This window comes from Colletes latitarsis, chromosome 14, assembly GCF_051014445.1.
Source record: "Colletes latitarsis isolate SP2378_abdomen chromosome 14, iyColLati1, whole genome shotgun sequence".
In the NCBI taxonomy this organism is placed as follows: Eukaryota; Metazoa; Arthropoda; class Insecta; order Hymenoptera; family Colletidae; genus Colletes; species Colletes latitarsis.
Window position 1 is genome coordinate 20,579,699 of NC_135147.1, and position 24,019 is coordinate 20,603,717.

Sequence of the window (24,019 nt, forward strand, 5' to 3'; positions counted from 1 at the left end):
GATACACGCATGCATACACATGTATATACATGCATACGCACATTTAATTATTATAAATTTGTTATGTTGTATGTGTATTATTATCATCGCCAGTTTTTGAAGGGTATTTTTTTATCAAAATTGGGCCAAAAGATTCAGCCTGGGTTAAAATTATAACTTTCTCTGCATGGTATTCTAAAAGTTCATAATAAAAGAAAATAGAATTTAAAAATTATTATTTATATAAACATTACAAAAATATTTGAAACAACTGCAAAAAAATTCTGTTTGACTTTAATATCGTAATTAAATATGTTAAATTGAATGATTGATTGTACTTACCTAAGCAGTATTGAAATGTACACGCGGCATCAGTTTTATTGTAATCACTAGATGGAATTACATCATGAAATTTGACTATGCTTGTATCATGCCAAAGGATTTCCAACATTGCTAAGAACTCTCTTTTTGTCACATTACTATTGAGACTATAATAAAAAGTGAAAAGATATACTTAAAATACTTATTTTATCGTATATATAAAATTTAAAAGTAACAAAGCATACTGACCTAGGATTATCGGACAACATTAATTTATCTTTTGTTTTTCTCCTACTTAATTGAGGAGTAGTCTCTCTGTAAACATTAATGTTTAGTGAAATTTGCATACTATCATATAAAATTAGATTTAATGTTAAATACTAACTTTAATATGATAAGTATGTAAAGAAAAAGACAAAACAGATTTATATAATGAATACCATGTATAACATAAAATTAAAAATTAAATGTTGTAGTAAATTCATTAATTAAGTATGTAAGTATACCTAAATTTCTCTTCAATATCAGTAACTTCTAGAAGCGGAACCAAAGGTTCTTCAATTTCTTTTCCCTGTTGTTCTTCCGACACTCTAGGATAACACTCAATAATCGAATGTAATTCTTTTGACGTCTTAGAATGATCAAATATCTCAGTTGTAGTTATTCCAATTTTACTAAATAATTCGTCTACTTGAACGTGTGATTTATTCGTTGTGTCCGGGCGTATAGTTTCTCCAACTATGAAATTACAATTGTACAGATATATGTTTAATTTATAACGTATTTACATATCACTACTTTTCAGAAATTATTAATGAAAACATAAAAATAACATAAAGACACACATTGAAGTTACACTATGATATTATGATATTATGTTGCTTACATTTTGGATCATCAACATCAAAATCCAGAAATTCATTCGAGACAGCAGAAGGTTTAATAAGATTACGTTTGAAAGATTTAGTTAAAGATTTTGCCCATGGTCTGTTCAACATTTTTAATACAGGCTGAGTCAAATATTCATTTGCTGATGGTAAAGTATTAGTAGCCCGCAAATGATGTTGCTGAAAAATAATGAAACAAAATGCATTACATAATTAATTTATTTACTTTTCTGCGTAAGTTATTTATTTATTTATAGTTTGATTATTTCTAAAAACTTGCTAGGTTTTTCACTCTTAAATAACTTACCGTAGTATGGGCTGCAACATTTGTAATCCAGTTTCGCATTACAGTATTGGTTAGATTAATTTCTCTGTCAAAAAGTTTTCTTCCTCTTTTTGGTCGTACTACACGTATTAATTCTGAATTTTCAATAGCAGGAAGTTGAATTTCAAATTCTGATGCATGTTCAACTGCAGCCATTTGTGCAGTTGCCTTTGTAAGCGACAATACATGTTTTTCTGGAAATGGTGGAGGAAGTACTTCTGATGGTGCAGGAGCAGGTATTTCTGGAGGTACTAATGTAGATATTTCTGAAGGTTTCAGTGCAAGTACTTCTGAAGATTCCAGAATAGGTACTTCTGCAGAACTTAACTGTAAAATAAGACATTAAAAATAGTTCCAAAATTTAATTACAAAAGTATTAAACCAAACAAGTTACTAATACTTTAAATATTTAAAATAGAAGACAGGGTTAGAACAATTTTAGATTAAAGAAAATTATTAATGTTGAAAAAAAATATGACCCCAATTGAATTAACTGTTTTCTCTTTAAGATACCTTTCTTTTTTTCGTTGGAGTTTCACTATAAGATTTTGTACTTCTTTTTTTGGGAGTTCCAGGGGCAGGTTGTTTAAATTGGTTTTCTGAAAAATACAATTGATAAAAACGACTGACATTTATTAATAGTATATTATTAGATTTGTAATTTAAAGACCTTCATTGATTTCCAACTCTCCCTGATCTTTTCTAGCAGAAAGCATTCGTATTTCTTCTTCAGTGTTAGGTAAATCAAATTCAAATATATTATAACTTAAAGGTAATAATATTGACTCGTTCCAATCAAATCTTCGTATTTCGTTCCTAGTGAATAGATACAAATAACTCTATAATTGCCAACAAAGTAAAAATACGCAAACAAATACAAAATATTTCAAAGATTAATAAAAAAAAAAAAAGGACAAATGTGGAAAGGAAAAAGGATATACTTTCGTTTACCCAAAATACAATAATATTTGAAGATAGTTTCATTTCTCTTTGCATTCTTATAAATTAATTTTAAAACTATTAAAATTCAAACTTGTCAACTTATGAATGTAAAAGGAATTGGAGTTGTGGAACCAATGGAACTATGGGAAACTAACAGGAACTTCTGTTGTTCTTCTGCTTCAGGTAATAAAAATCTGTCCATCTCAAAATCAGTCAACATTCCGAAACTCTTTTCATCTTGTATCTACATTTAAATAATATTTAAATTAGTCTAAAAAGTAAAATGAATAGAGATCGTGATTGCTGAAAATCTCAGAAACACAGTGTTAGTTGTGAAGAAATATACACTTAGGAACATATTTTATTCAAGCAATTATATGTTTAAAAAAATCATTAACAAATTTATAACTTATTTATGTTTTAATAATATTTTATCATAGTTTATCAAGCTTTCTTACCAAATGTTCCATAAAGGAAGTATAAGGTTCTTCTGTGATGAGATGTAATTTTAATGGTGATGCTAGATCATGTAACATCCTATGTACAGGAAGATCATCTGGTTCCTTTAAAGCCATTGATAGATTAAATTGGTTTTCATGTCTGTAAAAATAATATGTGTAATTTTGTTTTGTTTCAATTGATTAACAGTTTCTATTAATAATGTGCATTAAAAATTTGTCATAAAATTTAATTTTTCGAATTACAAAAAAATACAAAAATTGTGAATATTTGTAAAAACATATGATATCATAACTCATGATTTTTTACTTCATTGTTACCTGTTCATTTGAATCAATTTTATGTTTAATGAGAATACATCATCTGTAATGAAAATAAAAAAAATTAAATTATCTTTATGCCCCCAAAAATAAAGAAAACAGTGATTATTATTCTTGTAAAAAATTATAACAAAAATATAGTGTTTGTAATATCCTTTACATTTGATATTTTTTGTTTATTATTTTTATCTTAATTATCTCTCTTTAGTTTCAATTAAATTCAAATGTGTAGGGAAATTACCTTGAAGTAATTTGGTCTGATAAAAGCGTATTTTCGTCGCACCGTACATTAATTGCGAGGAAAGGTAAAGACTAAATCTGCTATAATTATCGCTATCCGTTACTTGGACCGTCGACAAAATCTCACCGCTAGAAATTTCGAAACAATGGAAATAATTATTACGAAAAATTGACCATACAAAATGGAATGATACTAATAAAAAAAAGTTAAATAAACAATATCTTTATATGGATCATATGCTAAAGGAGCAAGTTAGCCTTATGTTTTGAAGAGAATAATCGGTCAGAAAATTGGTCTATTATCTCGGGGTACAAAGTATTAGCTGCTAAAGGTGATTGAACAGCTACCCCCATCATACCGTTTAAATGAAGCCTACTAGCGAATGCTCCTTGTTTCTCAATAGAAGATCAACAGGTTGCTAATGGAAATTTTAGTTTTATAACAATGCATAACAATCAAAACGATACCAAACATTAAAAAAGAAATACGTAGTATATGCACATAAGAGACGACTTTACCAAAGAATAGTTACGTCAATCTTCGTAATCGATGTCGGTCTACAAGTCTTTTTAAATATTGTCTCACTGACAGTTGCGGCTAACCAGCATCGCGCGAGTTTGCCCCTTCGTCGAAGAGAAAGCAGATCAGCCGAATAAAACATTGAAAACCCGTAGAGTTAAATGAAATTACAAAGTATAAAATGTGAGTCGTCGCACCGCCGTCTTTTCTTTCGGTTATATTATATGCGAATAAGACTATCGTCAAGTAATCGATCGATCGATTTTTTCTTTTGAAGAAATGCTCCAAAACGACTGTCTTTTATACATAATTTAATTTAAACAGTTAATACAATTTTATTTGAAACAACGTATAAAATATAATTGCATTTACAGAGCATTTACTATACGAATGTTCAACAATATTGTACCTAAAATTTGATTTATAACAATATTAATAGTATTATTAGATACATCGAAAAGAACTTCGTATTTGATTTATATTTCTCCTTATGCGCAGATGCAACACGCATCGAGGAAACTACAGACTATACCTGGCTATGTTCAGGTTTAACTATTTTGTATGTGTTCATTTGTAGCAATCGTAGCATTGTAGCCCGTTCAGTGTGTGTAGAAATATCTGTGACGTATGTTGATACGCAAACAATGTGTCTTAATATCTAAAGTTGCTTTCCTAGTATTTTATTTATATAGTGAACCTTTCGTTTATATTTTCTGTTGTATACTCATTTAATTCTCAAATTTGATAGATGAGAGATCATACATGAAGAATACAACAATACGTGTACACGATAAAATTATATATTGAATTACATTTGGTCTGTCTGAGCTGTCATTTCTGTCATACTCCGACTAACCTCTATCTACCTCCTACGTAAGAGTATGAGAGGTCATATTAATTTTTCACACCTCTGATAAGAACAATTAAACGAATATGTTCTCGAGCGGGCCAAATTATACAAAATTGAAGACGCATCTGCGTCTAGCAATAAATCGGCTCAAGTTGCTTGAAAAAAAGAAAACCGAGCTTGCTCAAAAAGCACGGAAAGAAATTGCCGATTATATTGTCGCAGGAAAAGTTGAAAGGGCAAAAATACGTGTCGAACACATTATTAGGGAAGATTACATGGTGGAAGCTATGGAATTACTCGAAATGTATTGTGATCTTCTTTTAGCACGTTTTGGACTTATTCAACAAATGAAGTACGAGCAATATTTTATTGATGATTAAATGTCGAATTTGTTTTATATTTCAATTACGTCGCTCAAGTTTTTAACATTATTTTCTTTTTTAGTAATATACAAATATTAAATGCATTTAATATATCTTCTTATGCTAATTATATTTTCATAATTACAGGAACTTAGACGACGGATTGGCGGAAGCTATTTCTACAATAATTTGGGCTGCTCCTAGAATTCAAACCGATGTTCAAGAAATTAAAGTGATCTCTGACATTTTAATGTCCAAGTATGGCAGGCAATATACAGAAGCTTGTAGAGAAGAGGCGGTACAGACTATTTCTGAAAAGTTGAAACACAAGATGAGTGTGCAATCACCATCTAAACTTCTTGTTGAAAAATATCTTGTGGAAATTGCAAAGAATTATAATGTTGAATATGAGCCAGATCCTCAAGTAAGTATGATAAATTAAAATCAATGATAATTATAATAATACATAATGTATTGCAATAAAACCGTAATAAATGCATAAACTTTAACACCATAGGTAATGGATGAAGGACAAGATGCTTTGTTAATAGACATTGGTGCTAATGGAGAAACTAGAAACAATTTGGATATAGCTTCTGGTGGTGGTTTACCACAACCAGTTGGATTCATTGGATATCCACAACCTCCACTATTACCCAATCCATCAACTAATTTAGTAGTATGGAATATTTCTACGTTTGAGTATTTTTTATTTACTGTAATATAAGAAAATTTTATAGAGATATTAACAAGAAGTATCTGCAAAGTATCCCTCTCCAATTTCTGACAAAACCTTCTAATGCTATCTTTGAAACTGTTAAATATACAAAGAAACCTTTTAAACAAATTTTATATTGGTTTTGATAAAAAATAACGTGATGTACATATAAAAAAAAAATTAGTAATTTTTCATATTAATTTATATTTTTAGAATTCAGAAAAAGGACTTATAGGATTTGTACCTCCATCAGGGCCCTCAGAAAGTAAGGGTCAGAGTGTTCTTTACAATCCTACTAATGTTTCTTACAACATTCCATTAGATAATTCCAATGGTAACAAACCTGTGAGTATTCCTAATGTTACTTTTTTTTTTATTTTATCTTCCCTATAATATATTTTAACGATGGAATTTTGTATTTAGGAAAATGATTTACCTCCACCGTATTGTTCATTCCCGCCTGATTTAAATAAGCAGGTAACACAATAATAAAAATATTGAATTACCGTAATATCTCGTCTGTATTCGAAAGTTTTAGTAAATTTTGAAATTATTTTATTACAGTCTGATCAGAAACCAAAACCACAACCAAGATCAAAAATGCCAATGAATGACTTTCAACTCCCAGATTTGCCAGCTGTACCATCAGAAGACGATCTACCTCCTAATGATCCGTCTTCTAATGAAGATATTGATTTTGACGATTTAATGAAACGTTTCCAAGATTTAAAGAAAAGGAAATAGTCTTTTATATTTATACAGATATATCATATTCACATGTATGTTATAATATAATATATGTAGGTATAATTGTAAAAATTGAAAATAATATAGTTTATTCATTACATACTATTTTGAAATGTAAGTAACCTAATAATATTACTAGTAACAATTTATATAAAATATGTCAGAATAGTAGATTTAAAACGTTTTGACAAAATGTTGTGTACACTAACACAAGAATGTAAACAAATTTACAAACAGATTTAACCAAAAACGGTGTATGTTGTGGTCTTTCTAAATATTTAAAATTTAGCAACATTCAGATATTATTCAATATTTACTAAATATGGATTAGAACAAATTATAGAAAAAAATGTATAAAAACGTAAAGAATATTGTTCTACTATTGATTAATTTCGGCCTTGATTTTCTTTTAGTGTTCTGAATGCACTGTAAAACATTAAATTCCGCTATATGATCTCGAAAGTATTGATGCATTGCTAATATAATAATATTCTTTAAATAATATATAGTATTACCATTAAACTATCATGAAAATTTTTCTGTTGTAGAAATAATTTCTAACACTTAGTAAATCTTGAAAAAATGTTACTAATCATGTAACATTTAAAGTGTATAAATTATAATATTTTTGCAATTTTTATGATCGCAATGTGTAAAGTCTAAGATATTACTTGTAAATGTTGTAAAAATCTAAATTCTAATGTCAACTGAACTTTGTGAAATTATACTTAAAATTTTTATTACACGAAAAGTACACGTAATGTTTTCATAAACACTATTTTTAATGCAATTTATAACGTTGTTATAGAATATTAATTATTTCACATCATAATTTAATAGTTCATACAATACAGTGAATGATAACTGCAATATAGGAATTTTGCAACATTTATTGCATCAAATATATTAAATGTTCAGTATTTTTATTTACTTTATACACATTGTTTCTACGCTATTTTTGTTTTATAATATATTTTAAACAATTCCGATGGATTAAGTGTCTTCAATTTTCCCAGTCTTCGCACCTCTGGAAATCGAATAATTTGAAATTTTGATTTAAACATATTTCTGATTTTCGTAAGTAGTTCCACGATAGTGATAGTACAATAATAAACAAGCGTAGAAGCTAATCAGAAATTAATTTTAATAAAAATAGAGTTATTACTAACAAATGTAAATTTAAATAAATACTTACTTCATGTCCTTTTTCAGCTAAACATTTCAAAAGGTTCTGAGAGAATTCACACTTTTCCCGCTTATTTGATTCAAGATAACGAAAGCATTCTATGATTGATTCTTCAACAAAATCTTTCAATTCTGGATCTTGAATATTTAGACTCATCAATGGAATTACGGAATCTCGTTCTGGGAATCCTTTTTGGTCTACCTAGTATAATTTTTCATATGTTTAAAGAGAAACTGTTTTAACAAAAGATATGTAAGTAAAATTATTATTTCAAATTTAATTAATGAAAAATTTTAGTAAATAATTATCGACTATATACATACATATCGTCATTATTATTTTTTTCAGTTTTCTTTTTACGTAAAAGAATCATTAAACGAAATGAATAAATTGAATTATACTTACGACGTTCAATTCGTTGAAGAAACATTGCACGATACACTACAAAATGTTAAGCCATTAAAATTTAATAAAATTTATATTAAATTATAAAACCATCTGTTTATAATATAGTTGTAATTTAACTCTTACAGATTGTTCTTGGCCAGTATTGTTAGTGTAGCGTGTATCTTCGTTATAAAATTCATCTTTTTTATTATGTCGATTTGTAGAATTCCACGAATTTCGATCATTGGTGTTACGAATATTTTTTGAATTTGGAAAATCCCTAACGTTTTTATTTGTTAAATGATCAAAAGAATAGGTTTTTATGTTACTGTTCCCTTCGGAAGTTCTATATCCATAAAAATATTAATTAAAATTTACCTTAAAAAAGACTATAAAATAAAATTAACATTTACTATTGTTCTTATTATTTTTATTAATCTTCTGTCAATTTAAAATTTTGTAATTTATAGATGTATGTAGTAAGATATCAAGAAATTCGATTTAAGATAGATGTAGATAGAAATATGACTTATCAATATTATCGTTATGACTTATTTATAATTCAAGTTACACCTGTATCTTTGAGTATTCGTGGATTGATTGTAAGGAGACTTATTCATTTTTGTGGAAAAAAAATTATTATCATTAACATCCTCTTCAGAACTAAGATCACTTTCTGAAGACATAGAATCTTCACTGTCTGTATTTGAACCAGAATAACGCTTTTTACAGGTTTTCAGTACCTTTTGAAATTGCATATCTACTTCTTGATTTTCCGAACGACATCTTAATGACTAAAAAAAATAATAATTTTTTGTGTAATTTTGAATATTACTAATTCCCCATAAATTGAAACATAGTGAATATTGCATTTTATAAAGTACACGTTAAAACAACTTACTATTCCCTCGTTAAGGAAAAATAGAATAATGCAGCATAATGCAAGCGGAAAAAAATTTGTCATGATACTTCACTAACGTTTCGTCAATTTAAGGTATGGTTAATAAAAGTTTGTTCCCATTCGGTCGGGTATATAAACGAAATTAACAGGAAAACGTTTTGACATTAATTGCATGTCGTTTTACTTTTGAAAAGAATACGAGTTCAGTGGACGTTCCAGTGACACGTTGTATCCGGAATTATTCATTTCCTGTTGCATGCAAGTTGTGTCATCCGAACAAAAACCAATGTAAAATATTTTATTGTCTTTTCAGAACATTTTTCTAACCAGGAAAAAGCTTATTTTATGGTTCTGGATGAGAAACTCAGTATTACAAAATGTTCGTTCTTATAGTCAAGAGCAAAACATACGGATGGCGATCTTTGGGGTGCGATAACAGTGGTGAGTATCAATCAATTATAATTTTCATCGATCAATTAAACAATTAATTTTAACTGCCAATTACAATTGACCAACACGTTGGCCAACGTGTAATTGACCAATTATGTTGACCAACACTAGACGGTAGAAACAAAAAGTACTTATAAAATTGCATAAATTATTGGAAACCTCGCAAAAAGTATTGTTACTTTAAATTTAATGGAATTGCATAATGGGCAACATTTTTTTGCCTCAAATAGTATTTTTGAATTAATCAACAAGGAATTTTGTAGTTCGGAAATCAGTATTTTTATTATATATTTTTTTAAAGTCATTCCATACGTTCGACAGTTAATATCGATTGTAATCTTAGAAAGATCGATACAAAGGGAAGGGGAAGTCGAAGAGGGAGAAATGTGGAGGAAAGTTGTTCACAAGTTACAATGAAACAGAAATGAAGCGGTAATTCGTTTAAGAATTTTGCGCGAGAATTGTCAGTCTTTATCCTCTTCTTTCTCCTTCCGCATCAAAAGCACAAAATGCATATTGCATTTCTTGTAAGTAAAGATTTCCTTTTCTAAAAGTTTTTCGTATAACTCGTCCGTTAACTCTTCGCGGCACAGGATTTCAGGTAATAAAATAGACCCATGTTGCATAGAAATTTTATTGCGTTTTCAATTAAACGAAATTGGTATAATTTTATTAATAAAGGTATCACGTAATGTAAAAATATAAAACATTGTCGCAATAAACCTTGCGCTTGCAACAATTGATAAACCTGTATTGGCATGTTGAATGTTTCAACACAAGTGAATACATTTGTAACATTTGTTGAAATATTACCAACTGCTTTACGTAAATAAGACGAAATATAAACCTATGTAGCTATTGCAATATTTCGAGGTGGGGCTAAAAATGTCCCACCATGCATTAAGGTGGGACACTTTTAATCCCAGCGTGCCCCAAAGAGCTAAATAAACTTTAATGATTTAAATCGAATTTGAATCGATGATGTAAATGAATCAAATAATTGCCTTTTTGGATACATTAATATTCTTTGTAAATATTTTTAATCTTTTATTTCTTAAAAATGGTACCTGTTAAACGATATATTTCTATATAATTCAGATTATAAGGAATATGATTTTGCTAAACAATAATTTAACGACACTGTGAATTATTTTTGAATATCTCGAAACTATTATAAAAAATTCTGTAATATTATTCCCCGGCAATATAAATTTTTCGTTATTTCGACACTTTTGTATTCGGATTTAAATAGTTCGAGTTGATCCAAAATTTGTATTGCATTGTTATTATTAGTTTTATTGTTACAGCAATATGAAAATATATTTGTCACTTTGATACGTATAAACTCAATTTCATGCAATAGTAGTATAGTAAATGGATCGTAAGTCGCGATAATAGTAAATTGTGAAATTCGATGAACCGTAAAAACGCGTGAAAGCGAGACAAATCAGGAATGAATTCATAGTTCGGAGCATCGACTTGTTTCTCATACCTTGAATACCAAATTAATCAGTGTAAAAATTTACGTTTTCTGACAATTATTTTCTCGTTTCTGTCGCATAGTTTTTAACAAATGCAGTCCTCGTATTCGCAACCAACGTTTCGTGGCCTAAAGATCATCGACTTCGCGTAGACAACCAGGAATTATCATCACACCGTAAAAAAGATTTGAAATACAAAACGGAAAAGAACACTAAAATCACATTACACAGTTCGAAAGAAAATAAAATGACAAGCGATAAACGTTCAAAAGAAAGAAAAGAAGAATACGTAAACCCTTGGAACTTATCAAAAGAGACAGATAGAATACAATTTCAAATGGAAGGTCACGATGGACCGCAAACATACATCTTTGGATTCGATACCGGACATGGGTAAGTTATTTAAAATAAAAATGCATTTTGAATAAAAAAATTAATATAACTTTACTCGTAAAAATTTGACATAAAATGATTTATTTATTACAAACGCTTAGCTTAGATTTTGTATATGTATGCACATGTGTCATCATAAACAAAATATTATATATTTTTATAAGTACTTAACTAATTATACATAGTACATTTTCTTAGAAAGAATAGACAGTACAGATTGGAAGAAAGGCTTCAAGATGGCACAGTAAAAGGACAATATGGATATTACGATGCGAGAGGGAAATTAAGAACAGTTCGATATGTTGCTAGACCTTTTGAAGGCTATACGGAAAAACATCATGAAATAACACACTGAAATTAGACAACAAAATGGTAGGTTTTCGTTTCCTTAAAAGATATTAGAATGAAGTACAAACTACATTCTCACGCGATAAGATTCGAGTTGTATTGCATTAAACTTTTCGAAAGTTAGAAAATAATTACTATGGAATTTCAAGTGTTTAATAAATTTCGGCAATTATATACTACACACTTTAAAAAATACAGTTATTTGGATTAAATCATTTATTTAACAATAACAACAGCTATATAAGAAAAATAAAAACAAAAATGAAAATTAAGTTTAAATGTTAATTTGAATACAGAGATAGTAAGAAGACTTTTCAGAAGACATACCCAAACATATATTTATATATGTGCGTATATGTATTTCCTTATATACATAACATCCACACTCATAACATACACCCACTTACAAAAGTATTTGAATAAAAACGTTAAGGTAAAATATATACTTTAACAAAATTATTTGCAACTATATTATTTAATTAATATGAGCGCAATATTAGGCGATTTTTCTTTTTGATAAGTGTGCAGTCTTATAATAAATAGTGTTAAGATCTAAATGAAATAGCCTTTTATAGTAATGAAACACTAATTTTAGAAACCTTAATTTTTAATTATAACTTTTAAATTTGTTTCTTTTCTCTTGAACAAAATTTTACATTCTTTTCAAATTTTAAATAAATTACACTATACTGTAAATTCTATTAAATTTTCAAAACTTAAATTCCAGAAATATTAAACAGTTAATATAAAGGCGCGTAAATAACTAACCCATTATTATAACTATTGAAACAAAAAATTCAAACATACAGTTGCATATATTTAACAAAATGAAAAAAATACCATTAACAATGTACAAATCAAATACTTTCGCAAGCCATTATAAATATGTCACGTAAAGTGATTTTGTACAGAGACCATCACGTGGAATACATTACGCGGAAAAGATAATCCGATAATACTTATTTAGCAATAGTCTCTAAAAAAGTATCAATTTTTTCATGATGTATTCCTTTTATTATTTTCTCCTCTTCTGTTTCACTTCGATTTATTATCATCAGCTCCGTAAGAAGAACTTTTACTTATTTCAGACATTCCTATCGTTTTGTGCATGAGAAAATAGACTGAAATTAAGAAAACAAAAAACAATTGTTGTTAGAACAATAGAAATGTATACTAAACATAAAATTTCGTTTATATTACCAAAATACTTACACAGGAGAAGTATACCCACACCAATAGAAAAATATATGGTTGATCCAGATAAGAAAAGAATAATTAAATAATAAAGCATTGGTACTAAAACTACGACTCCCCAAAATATCGTATTTAAAAAGCTATAATATCTCCTGGGAAGCAGCAAACAATCTGTTTTGGGTACACCACTGGTTGCAAAGAAATCACCTGTCTGAATAAAACTCTCTGCCAAACGATCCTGAAAAAAGAAAAGAATTTAACAACTAATGCGATGGCTATTGATATTTCTACAACTACTTTTACGAAATCTTACCTTTTTTTGATAAACTTTATACAACCATTCAGCTGCAGCTTCATCATCTTCTGGCACCTCTTCTAATGGAATTCTTTGTATATACATGTAACACACAACTCGTTTTCCCAATAACAAATTGGTTATTGTTGGTTTCACTGGGTCGCTCTGCTTAAAATGTACTTGTACATCGTAAATTGCTGGAATTTTACCTCGCATGTGCGGTATACTTGCCGTGAAACCTTTTGTTCGTGGAGTTAAATGGTATTTTAATACTGGAAGACCCTTTTCTCGGGCAAACTTTTGACTAGCTTCTAGTTTTCGTGTCGTAAAACGTGTCCCCTCAGCATTTAAAAGTAACTGTAGTTCATTTTAAATAAAATAGTAATTTCAATATAATGTCTTAAAAATGAGATGTAAACATAAATATGAGTATTAATTACCCATATACTGTCTGGATAGTTTGCAAGTTCCATAATTTGGCTACTAATTATTTCTTTATCTTTTTCCCAGTTTCTTTCCAAGAATATGCTTTCAGCAAATTTCCATGCCCAACCTAATGTTGGAATATATTGTATTGCCTTCTTTGCATATGCTTTGCAATTCTGAAATACACAAATATCGTGTACTAATATGACTATAATTTTGATCTGAAATTGTGTGTGTACGTGTAACTTACACCAAGTACTCTAATTCGGTCGCAAAAAACCCACCCAACAAGCCAGTCTATTTCATAGGTGTGGTTCATTAATAAAAGCCCATGTTCATGCCCACAGTATTTATCAAAGTCATTTTTATCTGTGTACAATATTAACTCTGATCCAGACCACCATTCTGTCAAAAAAACCAACTCTAGAAACATAAATTTAAATTTAATTATAACTCTTTTAATTTTATATTAATACTGTAAATAAATAAATAAAATTAATAGAATTAATTCTATAAACTATATTTAAATTATAGATAAAATATAAAATATTGTATACAGAATGAAACATTGACTTACGAGTATAAAAAGAATAGCAGAGATAATAGTTAATTTTCCGATAATAATATTTGGAAAAAGGCCGAAGGCCAATGTACAAAAGACACTGGAAGTAATTGATTATCAATCCTGATGTGAAAAATGTTATAGCAAACATCAGGTGAAATAGTGGGAATTGCTTCAATATTGATATCAACCCCATCTTTTGAACTTTATTGTATGTTCAATAAAGAAAAAACATATGTATGTATCACTTGTAAATCTTAAATTCTTTGTTCCTGAAACAAACAATTCAATATTCATGTTAAAAAATTTTAAAGGTATAATAATAATATTTATATTATAGTAAGACATTACAAAAGACACTAAGATATTTATTATACATAATGGATAACATAAGGAAACAAAAATTTCCTTTGGTAAAGAATAACAAACTTAAACAACTAAGATTTTCATTAAGTCATATCATAGAAAGGATCTTAAAACACTTAATGAACAATTTTTAATATGAAAAATCGTGATTAAAAAATAATTAAAAGAATACTAAAATACTATAGATCATATCCAAACAATAAATATCAATAACAAATATTTATTACAGTTTAATTAGTTTCATAAGAATTATTAACAAAAAGGTCAAAGCTATACAAATTTTAATTCAAATAATCTTAAAATTTATTTAAAAATTAGTAACATTTAATAAATTTGATCAATGATAAAATATATGTGAAAATTGTATTTATGTATTAATAAAATTAGATTATTAATATATCATATCAGTATTATAAATCATAATTAGATTACAAAAATCATATTAGTTATGAAATGTAATTCAGTAATTGCTTAATTATTCAATGAATTTAGTCGTTCATCAAATTAATTCGTCTAGTTAAACTATACATTTATTAATTTTGTTGTATTATTTACTAATACTCTTTAAAACAGATTGTTCATCCTAACCTATTTCAACAAGAAGGAAACTCTATCAAAACTTTCGATTTTTGAATAAAAGGTATCATAAAATTAATTTTTTAATTGTCTTTAACAATAAACTTATGCGATATAGATAATTATAAAAAATTTTATTCAAATAAATCGGACGACACTTATTTAGATAAATTTCTTAACATAAAAAGTAAGTTACTGTAAAATATGAAAAATCTGAAAAGTTTGAATGAAATTACGCATAACAAACAGAAACTGATTATGATTCTACGACGCACTTTTTAAAAAATAGGACTTAGAGTAAATGATAAATTTTCCATGAAAACCAAACTCACCAGTCGCAAATCTTTTCTGGAATATCGGTACAACCAACCCTTTCACTTAGAATGTGCCGAAAAATGGTGACATACGCGAAAAATGTTAAAAAAATAGTTCAGACTTATAACGGGCGTGGATAGAGAGAATCACTGTAGAAATTGATTGGTCAAATAAAGATAAATCTTTGTCATTGGCGGATAGTAATCGTTCGATAAACAACGATCAAAGTCAAATCACGCTTAATAGAAGGGATTGCATCAAAATGTAATCTTGTATGATTATCAAATATTTGGCTGACCTTTAAACAAAATCAAAAGAATTGATATCAAAACTGGTATTAAACAAAGAAATATTACTAGATTAATCGTCAGGCAGTTAGACATACAGGATTTCAAGTTAAAAAAGTGCAAATCTCAATTTCGACTATGGCCTAAGGTCAAAGTCTTATTAACTCTACTGATACCGACGAGGTCAAACTTTGTTTTATTACTGCATATCGTCATTGGCATAATTTATAGAGTATTTATTTCTGATACGCGGACCAAGATAGTACGTATTAAGTATTTAATTCAACTGCGTTTATACTAGACGTATCAAATGCATAGAAAGTACAAATAAGATACCATACAGCACAATGCTATAATATTGCAGCAATGACCTGTGCAATATATACATTCCGTTAACATATTTTGGAAATGTTCCAATAATATTATAAAGCAACTATAATTTTAAGTTATATATACAGGGTGTATCTCGTAACTCGACGATATTATATGATTCATAAACGCGACTTCATTTGAATTATTTTATTATATATTATACAAATTACTTTTTAATTCTGCAAATCCAAGTGTTAAATGACAAAACAATCCCCACTTTATTCAGGTGCAATCTCTGCTCGATGTATTTCCATTCTTATAGAGTTCAAAGTTGAAATCTACCCCTACCTCTCTTCTGTTGGTGGCCCATTTTTCAATATTATCTTGAGAAGTCCCCTCCTTTACGATTGATTTCACTTATTATGTAATTACTGCCACGAGGCAAAAATTCTCTTTTCAATCTTCTTTTATCTCTTGTTCCATTGTTGCTATTTTCGTATTGCGCATACACATGTTTGGAGCAAATTACTAGTATTGCATTGTAACTTTTGTTATTATTTTGAATATATTTTGAAACAAAGTTTTCATCGTCGATGTATATTTAGGCGTTTTTATTTAATGTATACAGGATGTTCCAAGCAACATTTTTTACGATTTTGTCGGCGAATTATTATTTTTATTGAAAATAATTTTGAACAGATTATCGAAATTATTAGAAAAATCGTGAGAAGTGTTACGTGGAATATCGCGAATATAAATTGTTGCTGAAGTGTATTAAACTATTCATAAACGAACGCTGCTTGGCAGCGACGCTTATAAATCACATTTATTTGCCTTTCAAATAAAAAATAAAGTGTCAAGGTCGAGATATATGTATATCTGATGCAGACCCTAGCCAATATCAGGTCATAATTAATGCAACAGAAATGAATTTGTGGTTGCACGCATCTTCGACGCAACACAATGCATTCATTTCTATTGCACTAATCTTTCAGCGGTGATGGTACATACAGATTTTACGACGAAATTAGTTAAAATATATGTAACATCTGAAAGAGATGAAACTACCCTTCAAAATTGAGAGTTAGAAACATAATTAGTTCAATGTCTTGAAAACGATTAAGTTTAGACAAAAGGATTAATAATTGATAAAACAATTCTACTTTCGAATTTAATTTGTATTGAACGATTAATGTACTAACAAATTCCGCCGCAAGTTCCCAAGATTTGAAAGTACATAGTAGGTATTCTGGGTGCTGGTAGGGGACGGTGATGCCATATTGTTGAACACGATTAGTACCAAAGATGGCTGGCTGTCTAGTGACTTTGTATATTTTCTAGTTAAAGTTAGTATTATATGACCCCTGAAACCAACGATATGTATATGTCATCTTCATATTTTTACCCTTCGTGGGTAAATATCCACAAAACAGCTGTTCGATAGAGATGTTTATCTCGATGTCTTGGGATGCATTAGAAGTTCGGTTTCTGTCGATTGCTGAGATAATAAATGTCAGTAATGTAGCGTCCAAAATGATCATCGTCGTGTAATTATACTTCTTAGTAATACGTAACCTCGATTACCTGTAGAAATTGTAAGAATTATCATGGCTCAATGTAAGTTAACCCCTCGTGAGTTTATAAATAATGCTTTCTCCCCACAAATTGCTGCGGTGTGTTCGACCGCGGCCGATGCAGCTTGTCAGAAAAATAATTTATCATTTGTTGAACTTCTACAACCGTTCTGTAAGTTAAATACCGAAGGTAGGATTTCATTATTATTTTTATACATTAGTTTTCAATAGTCAGTATAATTCTCATCGAGAAATTCAAACACGATTAATCCGCAATATGTTTATAATTTTGTTGTAAGATTTATGTAAAACTGAGACTATTTAGTTGCAATAAAGAGAAAGCAGCATTTTTTTATTACCTTTCTTCATATTATGTTTGATACAAGTACATCATAAATGTAAAACACTCTATGTAGACATAGATAATATTTTAGTGTCTATTATATGTATAATTTTTATGATAATAAAGTGTAACACACTATACATTATTAAACAAAATAAATATACAGGTTATACATTATAAATATATTATTGTTTGCATTATATGTAATCTTGCTGAACATTAATGTATTGCATAATATATTCATTTCCATAGGTCATTTTAAAGATCCGCAAGGAAATACGATAACTATTAGGAATCTTCGACTTTTTATACAAGATGTTAATGCACAGCCACCAGACCCAAGCATTGCTAGAAAAATGTTGAACGAAGCAGTTAATTCAGTTATGTGTGAACATACAACTCCTATCCGAATTGGAACAACAGAGCTTGATATACCTGTCTCGGTTCCTTGGTTTGAAGCATGGAGAGAAATGTTTCTAAGCGTTCAGTTTCCATCAGATCACGAATTCACAAAGCATTTTCTTGCTTGTATGGTAGTCATTTCTACAGCAGAAGACAATCCTTTGGAAAAGATACAAAATATGGGTGCACAGTTACATCAAAGTATACCTGGAAAATTGCCAAAGTGGTTTAATAACAATACACTTAGATATTATATCTTAGTACATGATACTATACAAGACGACAGGAATAAGTATTTACATTTATTTTTTTTATTTTTTATACGTTGAATTTTATTCGTTCAAATGAATTATCTATAATTTTGCAGGGCTGAACTAGTTTTTACAGAAATGAAAAATATTTATGGTGCTAATAATTGTTTTTTATTACAAATGAATTCAAGACCTCCTGGTCAATTTGATGACAATACTCATTTGCCAGATCCTTGGAGTCAATTTTTAATAAAGCCTTCAGAAACATCTGGGGGTAGTGAACAAGGTAGTTCTCCTCGTACACCTGCTGATACCAGCGGTGTTTCTGCTATGCCAAATGAAGTTACAACAGATACTGACAAGTATGTTTTTTTTTTTTTATTACAACTTTTAAACGTTGATAAAATGTATATGCAAATTTTTATTTCAGAACAAGCCAGGCTGGAACACCAGTAACTTCACAAAATTCTGTATTAGTTTCTCCAGATGTAAATAGTACTGTTAGTTTTTCTTCCGAAATATCTGAATCAGCAAATACACCCTTAGAAGTTGGACAAGAAGCTGTTTCTGTTACAATTCATCCTTTAAGTCCAACAATTGAAAAATCACAAAATTTAAATTACATTGTACATACGAAAGGACAAACAGTTAGTGATACTCCAATAAATGTAAATGTTTGGGCAGATTCTCCTAGTTACATAGCAACACAACATGGTGCTAGATTGTCTACGCAAGATCTTGAAAGATTACGAACATTAATAACAGAATTTTGTTTAAAAAGTTTATTTCCCTATGTAGAAAAACAAATTGGTTTATTGAACGATGTAATTTCAAATAAGAAAGGTGTTAGTAGATCACTTTTTAGTGCTACAAGACGATGGTTTGGAACAAATAAACCTGGAATACCAGGACCTACTCCATCGAATGCTGTAATGTATGTTGTTTATCAATACTTATATACCATTCTTTCATATAATTATAACTCATATAGCATTAGATATGAAACAAATTGTAACATAGCATATATAAATATATAAAGTTCCAGCTTGTTTGGATTTCAGTTATACAACAGAATCGCCAGAATTACAATTGCGTCGCTTAGGTGACTTATGTTTCATGTTTGGTCACTATTCACTTGCTTACCAAGCATATCATAGTGCAAAAAGAGATTTTGCAGCAGATCAAGCTTGGCTTTATTATGCAGGTGCTCTTGAAATGGCTGCTTTAAGTGCATTCATGCAAGGTGAAACCAATAGAAAGACTATTGAATATATGGATGATGCAATATTAACTTATTCAAACAGTTGTAAAAAGCCTCAGTTTGCAACAAGAGCAACACTTCTAAGTGCTGAATGCTTGAAAGGCAGAAGTTTATACGGAGAGGCTGCAAAACAATTAATTCGTATGACTAGTGAAGATTCAGATTTGCGTTCTGCGCTTTTATTAGAACAAGCAGCTTATTGTTTTATTCGACCAAAAATGATGCGCAAGTATGCATTTCACGCTGTTCTTGCTGGCCATAGATTCTCAAAAGCAGGCCAAAGAAAGCATTCGTTACGATGTTACCAACAGGCATACCAGGTACTTTTAATTAATCCATAATCAAAATATCACATTAATCAAAAATATCTGCAAAGTTCCCCGATTTTTATGAAATTGTATCATTTTTTCAAAAGTTTTGAGAATATAGACAGTAAAAGCGATGTTTTAACTTATCTATTAATTTTTTCCCTTGTGTTATTTTCCATCAAAAATCACAAAGAATTTATTTTAAAAGGTGTATAATGGAAGGGGTTGGTCATTAGCTGAAGATCATATACATTTTACCATTGGCAGACAGGCTGCATCGCTAAAACAAGTTTGTGAAGCTGTTCAAGCATTTGAAAAATTGTTGAATGCTTACAGCAAACAAGCAGCTCCACAACAAGCTACATTTTTACGTGAATTTTTACATATCCATAATGTATGTATATATATTGTTATTAATTGAATTCTTTCATTTGCACATATTATCTTCCTTCCAGATAAATCATAATCTGTATACTACAGTTATTGTTACAGGGAGGTTTATCAAATCATCAAGAGCTTCCTATCTTGCCTTTACCATTAATAGATAATAATAATATTAAAGTATTATATGGTCCTATGGCTGTGCCATATGGAAATAATATTCCAGCAAATCATGTTTCATTTGATATGGAAGAATGTGATGATGCAAGATGGTCAAAAATGGAAGAGATGTTAATAACAGAAGCCCAGGGATCCTCGCCTATGATATTCAGACCAACCATTTCATTATATTCTAAGACAAGTAATAACAGCATAAAACCAAATGCAGTTTTGTATGAACCAGTGCATTTTTTTATCGAAATGTATAATCCATTGCACATACCGCTGCCATTATCTAACGTGACTTTGTTATGGTTGTTCATTTCTGCTGATGGACAGATTACAAATGAAACGAAGTTGTCAGAAAATTTAAAGCCAATAGAAGCGCAAGTAATCGAAACAATTATCTTGCAACCAGCTTGTAGACAACATATTACATTGTATTTAATACCAAAACAAGTAGGAGAATTAAAAGTGTTAGGTTTAAGCTATGATTTATCTAATCCAACACACGCAATAGATCCTCCAGTTGTTAACCCAACAATAGCCATTACTGGAAAAAGGTTATTTGAAATTAAAGGTCCTAAATTAAAGAATATTAAAGAAAAACCTGGTGCAAATATGTATGGTATAGATTATAGATTGGAAATGAATGTTATTGAAAAGGCACCTTTTATGCAGGTAATTAACTTTCAAATACAGTTACATGTAAAAAGTTTGATGTCTTCCTAATATAATTATATAAATTTATTTATAGATTTTCTTTAGTAAACTGCCCTTGAAAATGTTATGTGGTGAAATTCAAAAAATAGAAATTACATTAAAGAATGTAGGTAATGCACCATTATCAAATGTCTACTTAGCATCTACGGATGCTAAACTTTTCTCATTAAGAGATGAGGATATGAATATACAAGGTATATTCTCATAATACACTGTTTATTTACTATACTTTATTATGTCATTTTCAAATATAAAATTGAAAAATGATTAATCGATGATAAGTTTATGGTAATATATTGTTGTTATTTCAGAAAATACGGTAAAAAAGAATAATAAACTTGTAACAAAAATTCCGTTAACCACCAATAACGATACATTAAATGTTGGAGAGACATGTATAATACCGTTGTGGATATGTGCACCCCACGAAAAGGGAACCCATCGCTTAGATTTACTTTTTTACTACGAAAATATTGATTCAAAAAGTATGGTAAAATATCGACTTTGCAGACATACATGGCATTTTACAGTTTTTGATTCCATACAAATTAGTGCAGTTGCTTCAAGAAGTGTGTTATTTAAGGATATTTCCCCTACATTGAATTTAATAGTGTGCATTAAAAATGCAAATCATATTTATGATTCCCTTATGAATGAAATTATGCTGTCTAAAGTAATGTTTGAAAGTGATACGTGGTCTGTATTTAGTTCATCCGTTTTGCCAACTGATATAAAAATACATCCTCAGGAAATGTCTCACTTAATGCTTAAACTAAAAAAGAAAAGCAAGAGTGAATCAATATTTTCTGATGTATCCTTAACTCAAGAAATCGTTAGCACAGATATGAATTATCCATACATCAGTTTCATCCAAAGAAGACATATTCTGTCATTAGAAGCAAATGAAAATGTAACTGAAATGCAACAACAATTTCAACGATCGCCACAAAATATTAACCAAACACCTTTGTCTGTGACTATGTCATTAAATTCTACTTTAATCCTTAAATGGCAAGCGAAAGTAGTTGAAGGTGGAATTATTACTAGACAAGCAATTGGTCAACATCATCTTGATCTTGAATATTTGAACAAAACTTATAAACATCCCAAGGAAATTCAAATTGAACCAAGCGAATATGGAGGGTGCTTGAAAATCTTTGGACCAGATAAAAACATACCCACTTTTTTGGCTGTGACTAATAAAGAACAAATTTTAGAAACAGAATTTTTGAAGAATATAGTTTCCTTTTCTTTGAGTCATACTAGACAAATCACGCATAATTTTAATCGAAGTAGATTGTGCTTTGTCCCTGTAATAATGTATATACAGAATCATCTAGAAACACAAATCGATATTAAAGTCAGTACAATAGGAACTAGCAGGTATATATTAATAAAAGATTAACATACGTACTCTTGCATACTTTATAGAATATCAAAAGTAGCAATTCAGCAAATGTACAAATTACTCTGTTTCTTTTCAGTGGGACACATCTTCCAAATATAAAATCACAATTGTACTCTCCACAAGCGTCTACGTTTTATAGATATGCTTGCCATTCAGCTATTTGTTCTCAGATACAACCACTTACCAGCAATACTGTAAAACTACAAGCTTTACTTCCAGCTCCCGGGACATACGATTTAGCCGCGCGTGTAGAAGTTTTTGTAAAACTTGTAAATACTAGAGAATTCATCTTGCAAAAGTGGAAAATGGAGAGCATATGTATTATTAATGGTGATAGTAAATAGCTAAAAAAGTATAAAGGTATTATTATTACTATTAAATAATGTAATAAATTAATTTCATTTATGTAATTTAAAATCATTCCTCAATGTTATGTAAATATCTAGTACAGATTATTATTATTATACTATAAATTATTAAAATTTAGTATGTATTATTTAACTTTTTCCATTTTTCTTTAATTTTTTCAGATACATCAAAGTACGAATAAAATTATATATGTTTATGCATATATAAACGATTCATTACAGTATAATTAGAGTATCTACTCCAAAAAAAAAAATAGTTCACTCTAAAAAGATTGTTGTACATTTTATTATTATAGATTGATATATTAAAGTCATCTTACATAAAAATATGCTCAGTTATAATCTCTCGAGTAAATATCGAAATTATATTATAGCGACTATGTCATAAATATATTTTTTGAATTAGCATTTCATATCTTTTAAACAAAAACAATAATTTACGAACGTATAATTGCGGAATGCTGTGAACGATACATGGGAAAATATAAATAATAAATATTTATAATGAAAATTAAAATTCTTGTATGAAAATACATATTCATATGCCAATATAATAAAATGTGGTTAACTATAATAAGAAATTACAAAAATCAATGTTTCGAACTTAAAAATAATCATATCAGAAAATTTAAATAATAAATATACGTACATTTAAATCAATTATACAATATAATCAAATGAGGATATTTGCG

At 28.9% G+C, this 24,019-nt stretch overlaps 6 protein-coding genes across 8 annotated transcripts; 3 read left to right on the forward strand and 3 right to left on the reverse strand.

Annotated features, from left to right (window-relative positions):
* Positions 1 to 61: 61 nt before the first annotated feature.
* LOC143349661 (uncharacterized) lies at positions 62 to 4,281 on the reverse strand. The gene is made up of 13 exons (XM_076781071.1): positions 3,993 to 4,281; positions 3,475 to 3,602; positions 3,234 to 3,276; positions 2,913 to 3,054; positions 2,610 to 2,698; positions 2,183 to 2,328; positions 2,026 to 2,111; positions 1,495 to 1,839; positions 1,187 to 1,367; positions 807 to 1,038; positions 550 to 615; positions 322 to 467; positions 62 to 174 (listed from the first exon to the last, which is right to left on the reverse strand). The coding sequence occupies exons 1-13, from the start codon at positions 4,133 to 4,135 to the stop codon at positions 62 to 64; spliced, it is 1,860 nt and encodes a 619-aa protein (XP_076637186.1). The 5' UTR covers positions 4,136 to 4,281.
* Positions 4,282 to 4,569: 288 nt separating this feature from the next.
* Ist1 (increased sodium tolerance 1-like protein) lies at positions 4,570 to 6,772 on the forward strand. The gene is made up of 6 exons (XM_076781026.1): positions 4,570 to 5,195; positions 5,353 to 5,629; positions 5,723 to 5,884; positions 6,137 to 6,268; positions 6,347 to 6,400; positions 6,488 to 6,772. The coding sequence occupies exons 1-6, from the start codon at positions 4,927 to 4,929 to the stop codon at positions 6,665 to 6,667; spliced, it is 1,074 nt and encodes a 357-aa protein (XP_076637141.1). The 5' UTR covers positions 4,570 to 4,926; the 3' UTR covers positions 6,668 to 6,772.
* Positions 6,773 to 7,590: 818 nt separating this feature from the next.
* Positions 7,591 to 9,245, reverse strand: Obp59a (Odorant-binding protein 59a). The gene is made up of 6 exons (XM_076781027.1): positions 9,145 to 9,245; positions 8,817 to 9,037; positions 8,388 to 8,589; positions 8,262 to 8,297; positions 7,866 to 8,057; positions 7,591 to 7,697 (listed from the first exon to the last, which is right to left on the reverse strand). Exons 1-6 carry the CDS (start codon positions 9,205 to 9,207, stop codon positions 7,674 to 7,676), a joined length of 738 nt encoding a protein of 245 aa, XP_076637142.1. The 5' UTR covers positions 9,208 to 9,245; the 3' UTR covers positions 7,591 to 7,673.
* On the forward strand, positions 9,120 to 12,330 carry LOC143349642 (uncharacterized). The gene is made up of 5 exons (XM_076781034.1): positions 9,120 to 9,237; positions 9,458 to 9,585; positions 9,938 to 10,121; positions 11,158 to 11,468; positions 11,667 to 12,330. The coding sequence occupies exons 3-5, from the start codon at positions 10,104 to 10,106 to the stop codon at positions 11,821 to 11,823; spliced, it is 486 nt and encodes a 161-aa protein (XP_076637149.1). The 5' UTR covers positions 9,120 to 9,237; positions 9,458 to 9,585; positions 9,938 to 10,103; the 3' UTR covers positions 11,824 to 12,330.
* Positions 12,331 to 12,405: 75 nt separating this feature from the next.
* On the reverse strand, positions 12,406 to 15,957 carry LOC143349637 (1-acyl-sn-glycerol-3-phosphate acyltransferase gamma). Its single transcript, XM_076781025.1, has 7 exons — positions 15,568 to 15,957; positions 14,309 to 14,565; positions 13,982 to 14,154; positions 13,746 to 13,907; positions 13,324 to 13,662; positions 13,029 to 13,248; positions 12,406 to 12,937 (listed from the first exon to the last, which is right to left on the reverse strand). Exons 2-7 carry the CDS (start codon positions 14,487 to 14,489, stop codon positions 12,852 to 12,854), a joined length of 1,161 nt encoding a protein of 386 aa, XP_076637140.1. The 5' UTR covers positions 14,490 to 14,565; positions 15,568 to 15,957; the 3' UTR covers positions 12,406 to 12,851.
* A 1,497-nt stretch (positions 15,958 to 17,454) lies between these two features.
* On the forward strand, positions 17,455 to 23,839 carry L(3)76bdm (trafficking protein particle complex subunit 8 homolog l(3)76BDm). Of its 3 annotated transcripts, none has more exons than XM_076781965.1 (11): positions 17,455 to 17,913; positions 18,319 to 18,760; positions 18,836 to 19,081; positions 19,150 to 19,653; positions 19,781 to 20,300; positions 20,497 to 20,682; positions 20,769 to 21,509; positions 21,586 to 21,745; positions 21,863 to 22,934; positions 23,036 to 23,319; positions 23,490 to 23,839. In XM_076781965.1, exons 1-10 carry the CDS (start codon positions 17,757 to 17,759, stop codon positions 23,301 to 23,303), a joined length of 4,296 nt encoding a protein of 1,431 aa, XP_076638080.1. In that variant the 5' UTR covers positions 17,455 to 17,756; the 3' UTR covers positions 23,304 to 23,319; positions 23,490 to 23,839. The 3 variants fall into 3 exon arrangements, with proteins under 3 accessions (XP_076638080.1, XP_076638082.1, XP_076638081.1); XM_076781967.1 differs by having other exon boundaries at positions 17,455 to 17,895; XM_076781966.1 differs by lacking the exon at positions 23,490 to 23,839 and having other exon boundaries at positions 23,036 to 23,460.
* The last annotated feature ends 180 nt before the right edge of the window (positions 23,840 to 24,019 follow it).

Bases quoted from the DNA above. Each gene is read 5' to 3' on its own strand.
- LOC143349642 (XM_076781034.1), top strand. The intron at 11,469-11,666 runs GTAAGTTATTTA...ACATTTTCTTAG, and splicing joins GGATTCGATACCGGACATGG to AAAGAATAGACAGTACAGAT.
- LOC143349637 (XM_076781025.1), bottom strand. From the start codon at position 14,489: ATGGGGTTGATATCAATATTGAAGCAATTCCCACTATTTCACCTGATG. The intron at 13,663-13,745 runs GTAATTAATACT...AATGAACTACAG, and splicing joins ACTATCCAGACAGTATATGG to TTACTTTTAAATGCTGAGGG. The intron at 13,249-13,323 runs GTAAGATTTCGT...TTCTTTTTTCAG, and splicing joins ATAAAGTTTATCAAAAAAAG to GATCGTTTGGCAGAGAGTTT.
- Ist1 (XM_076781026.1), top strand. From the start codon at position 4,927: ATGTTCTCGAGCGGGCCAAATTATACAAAATTGAAGACGCATCTGCGT. The intron at 5,196-5,352 runs GTACGAGCAATA...TCATAATTACAG, and splicing joins GGACTTATTCAACAAATGAA to GAACTTAGACGACGGATTGG. The intron at 5,885-6,136 runs GTATGGAATATT...TTATATTTTTAG, and splicing joins ATCCATCAACTAATTTAGTA to AATTCAGAAAAAGGACTTAT.
- LOC143349661 (XM_076781071.1), bottom strand. From the start codon at position 4,135: ATGTTTTATTCGGCTGATCTGCTTTCTCTTCGACGAAGGGGCAAACTC. The intron at 3,055-3,233 runs GTAACAATGAAG...TTATTTTTACAG, and splicing joins AAATTGATTCAAATGAACAG to ACATGAAAACCAATTTAATC. The intron at 2,112-2,182 runs GTCTTTAAATTA...TGTATTTTTCAG, and splicing joins AGAGTTGGAAATCAATGAAG to AAAACCAATTTAAACAACCT.
- Obp59a (XM_076781027.1), bottom strand. From the start codon at position 9,207: ATGACAAATTTTTTTCCGCTTGCATTATGCTGCATTATTCTATTTTTC. The intron at 9,038-9,144 runs GTAAGTTGTTTT...TATTTTTTTTAG, and splicing joins TTTTCCTTAACGAGGGAATA to TCATTAAGATGTCGTTCGGA. The intron at 7,698-7,865 runs GTAAGTATTTAT...TTCGATTTCCAG, and splicing joins TAGCTGAAAAAGGACATGAA to AGGTGCGAAGACTGGGAAAA.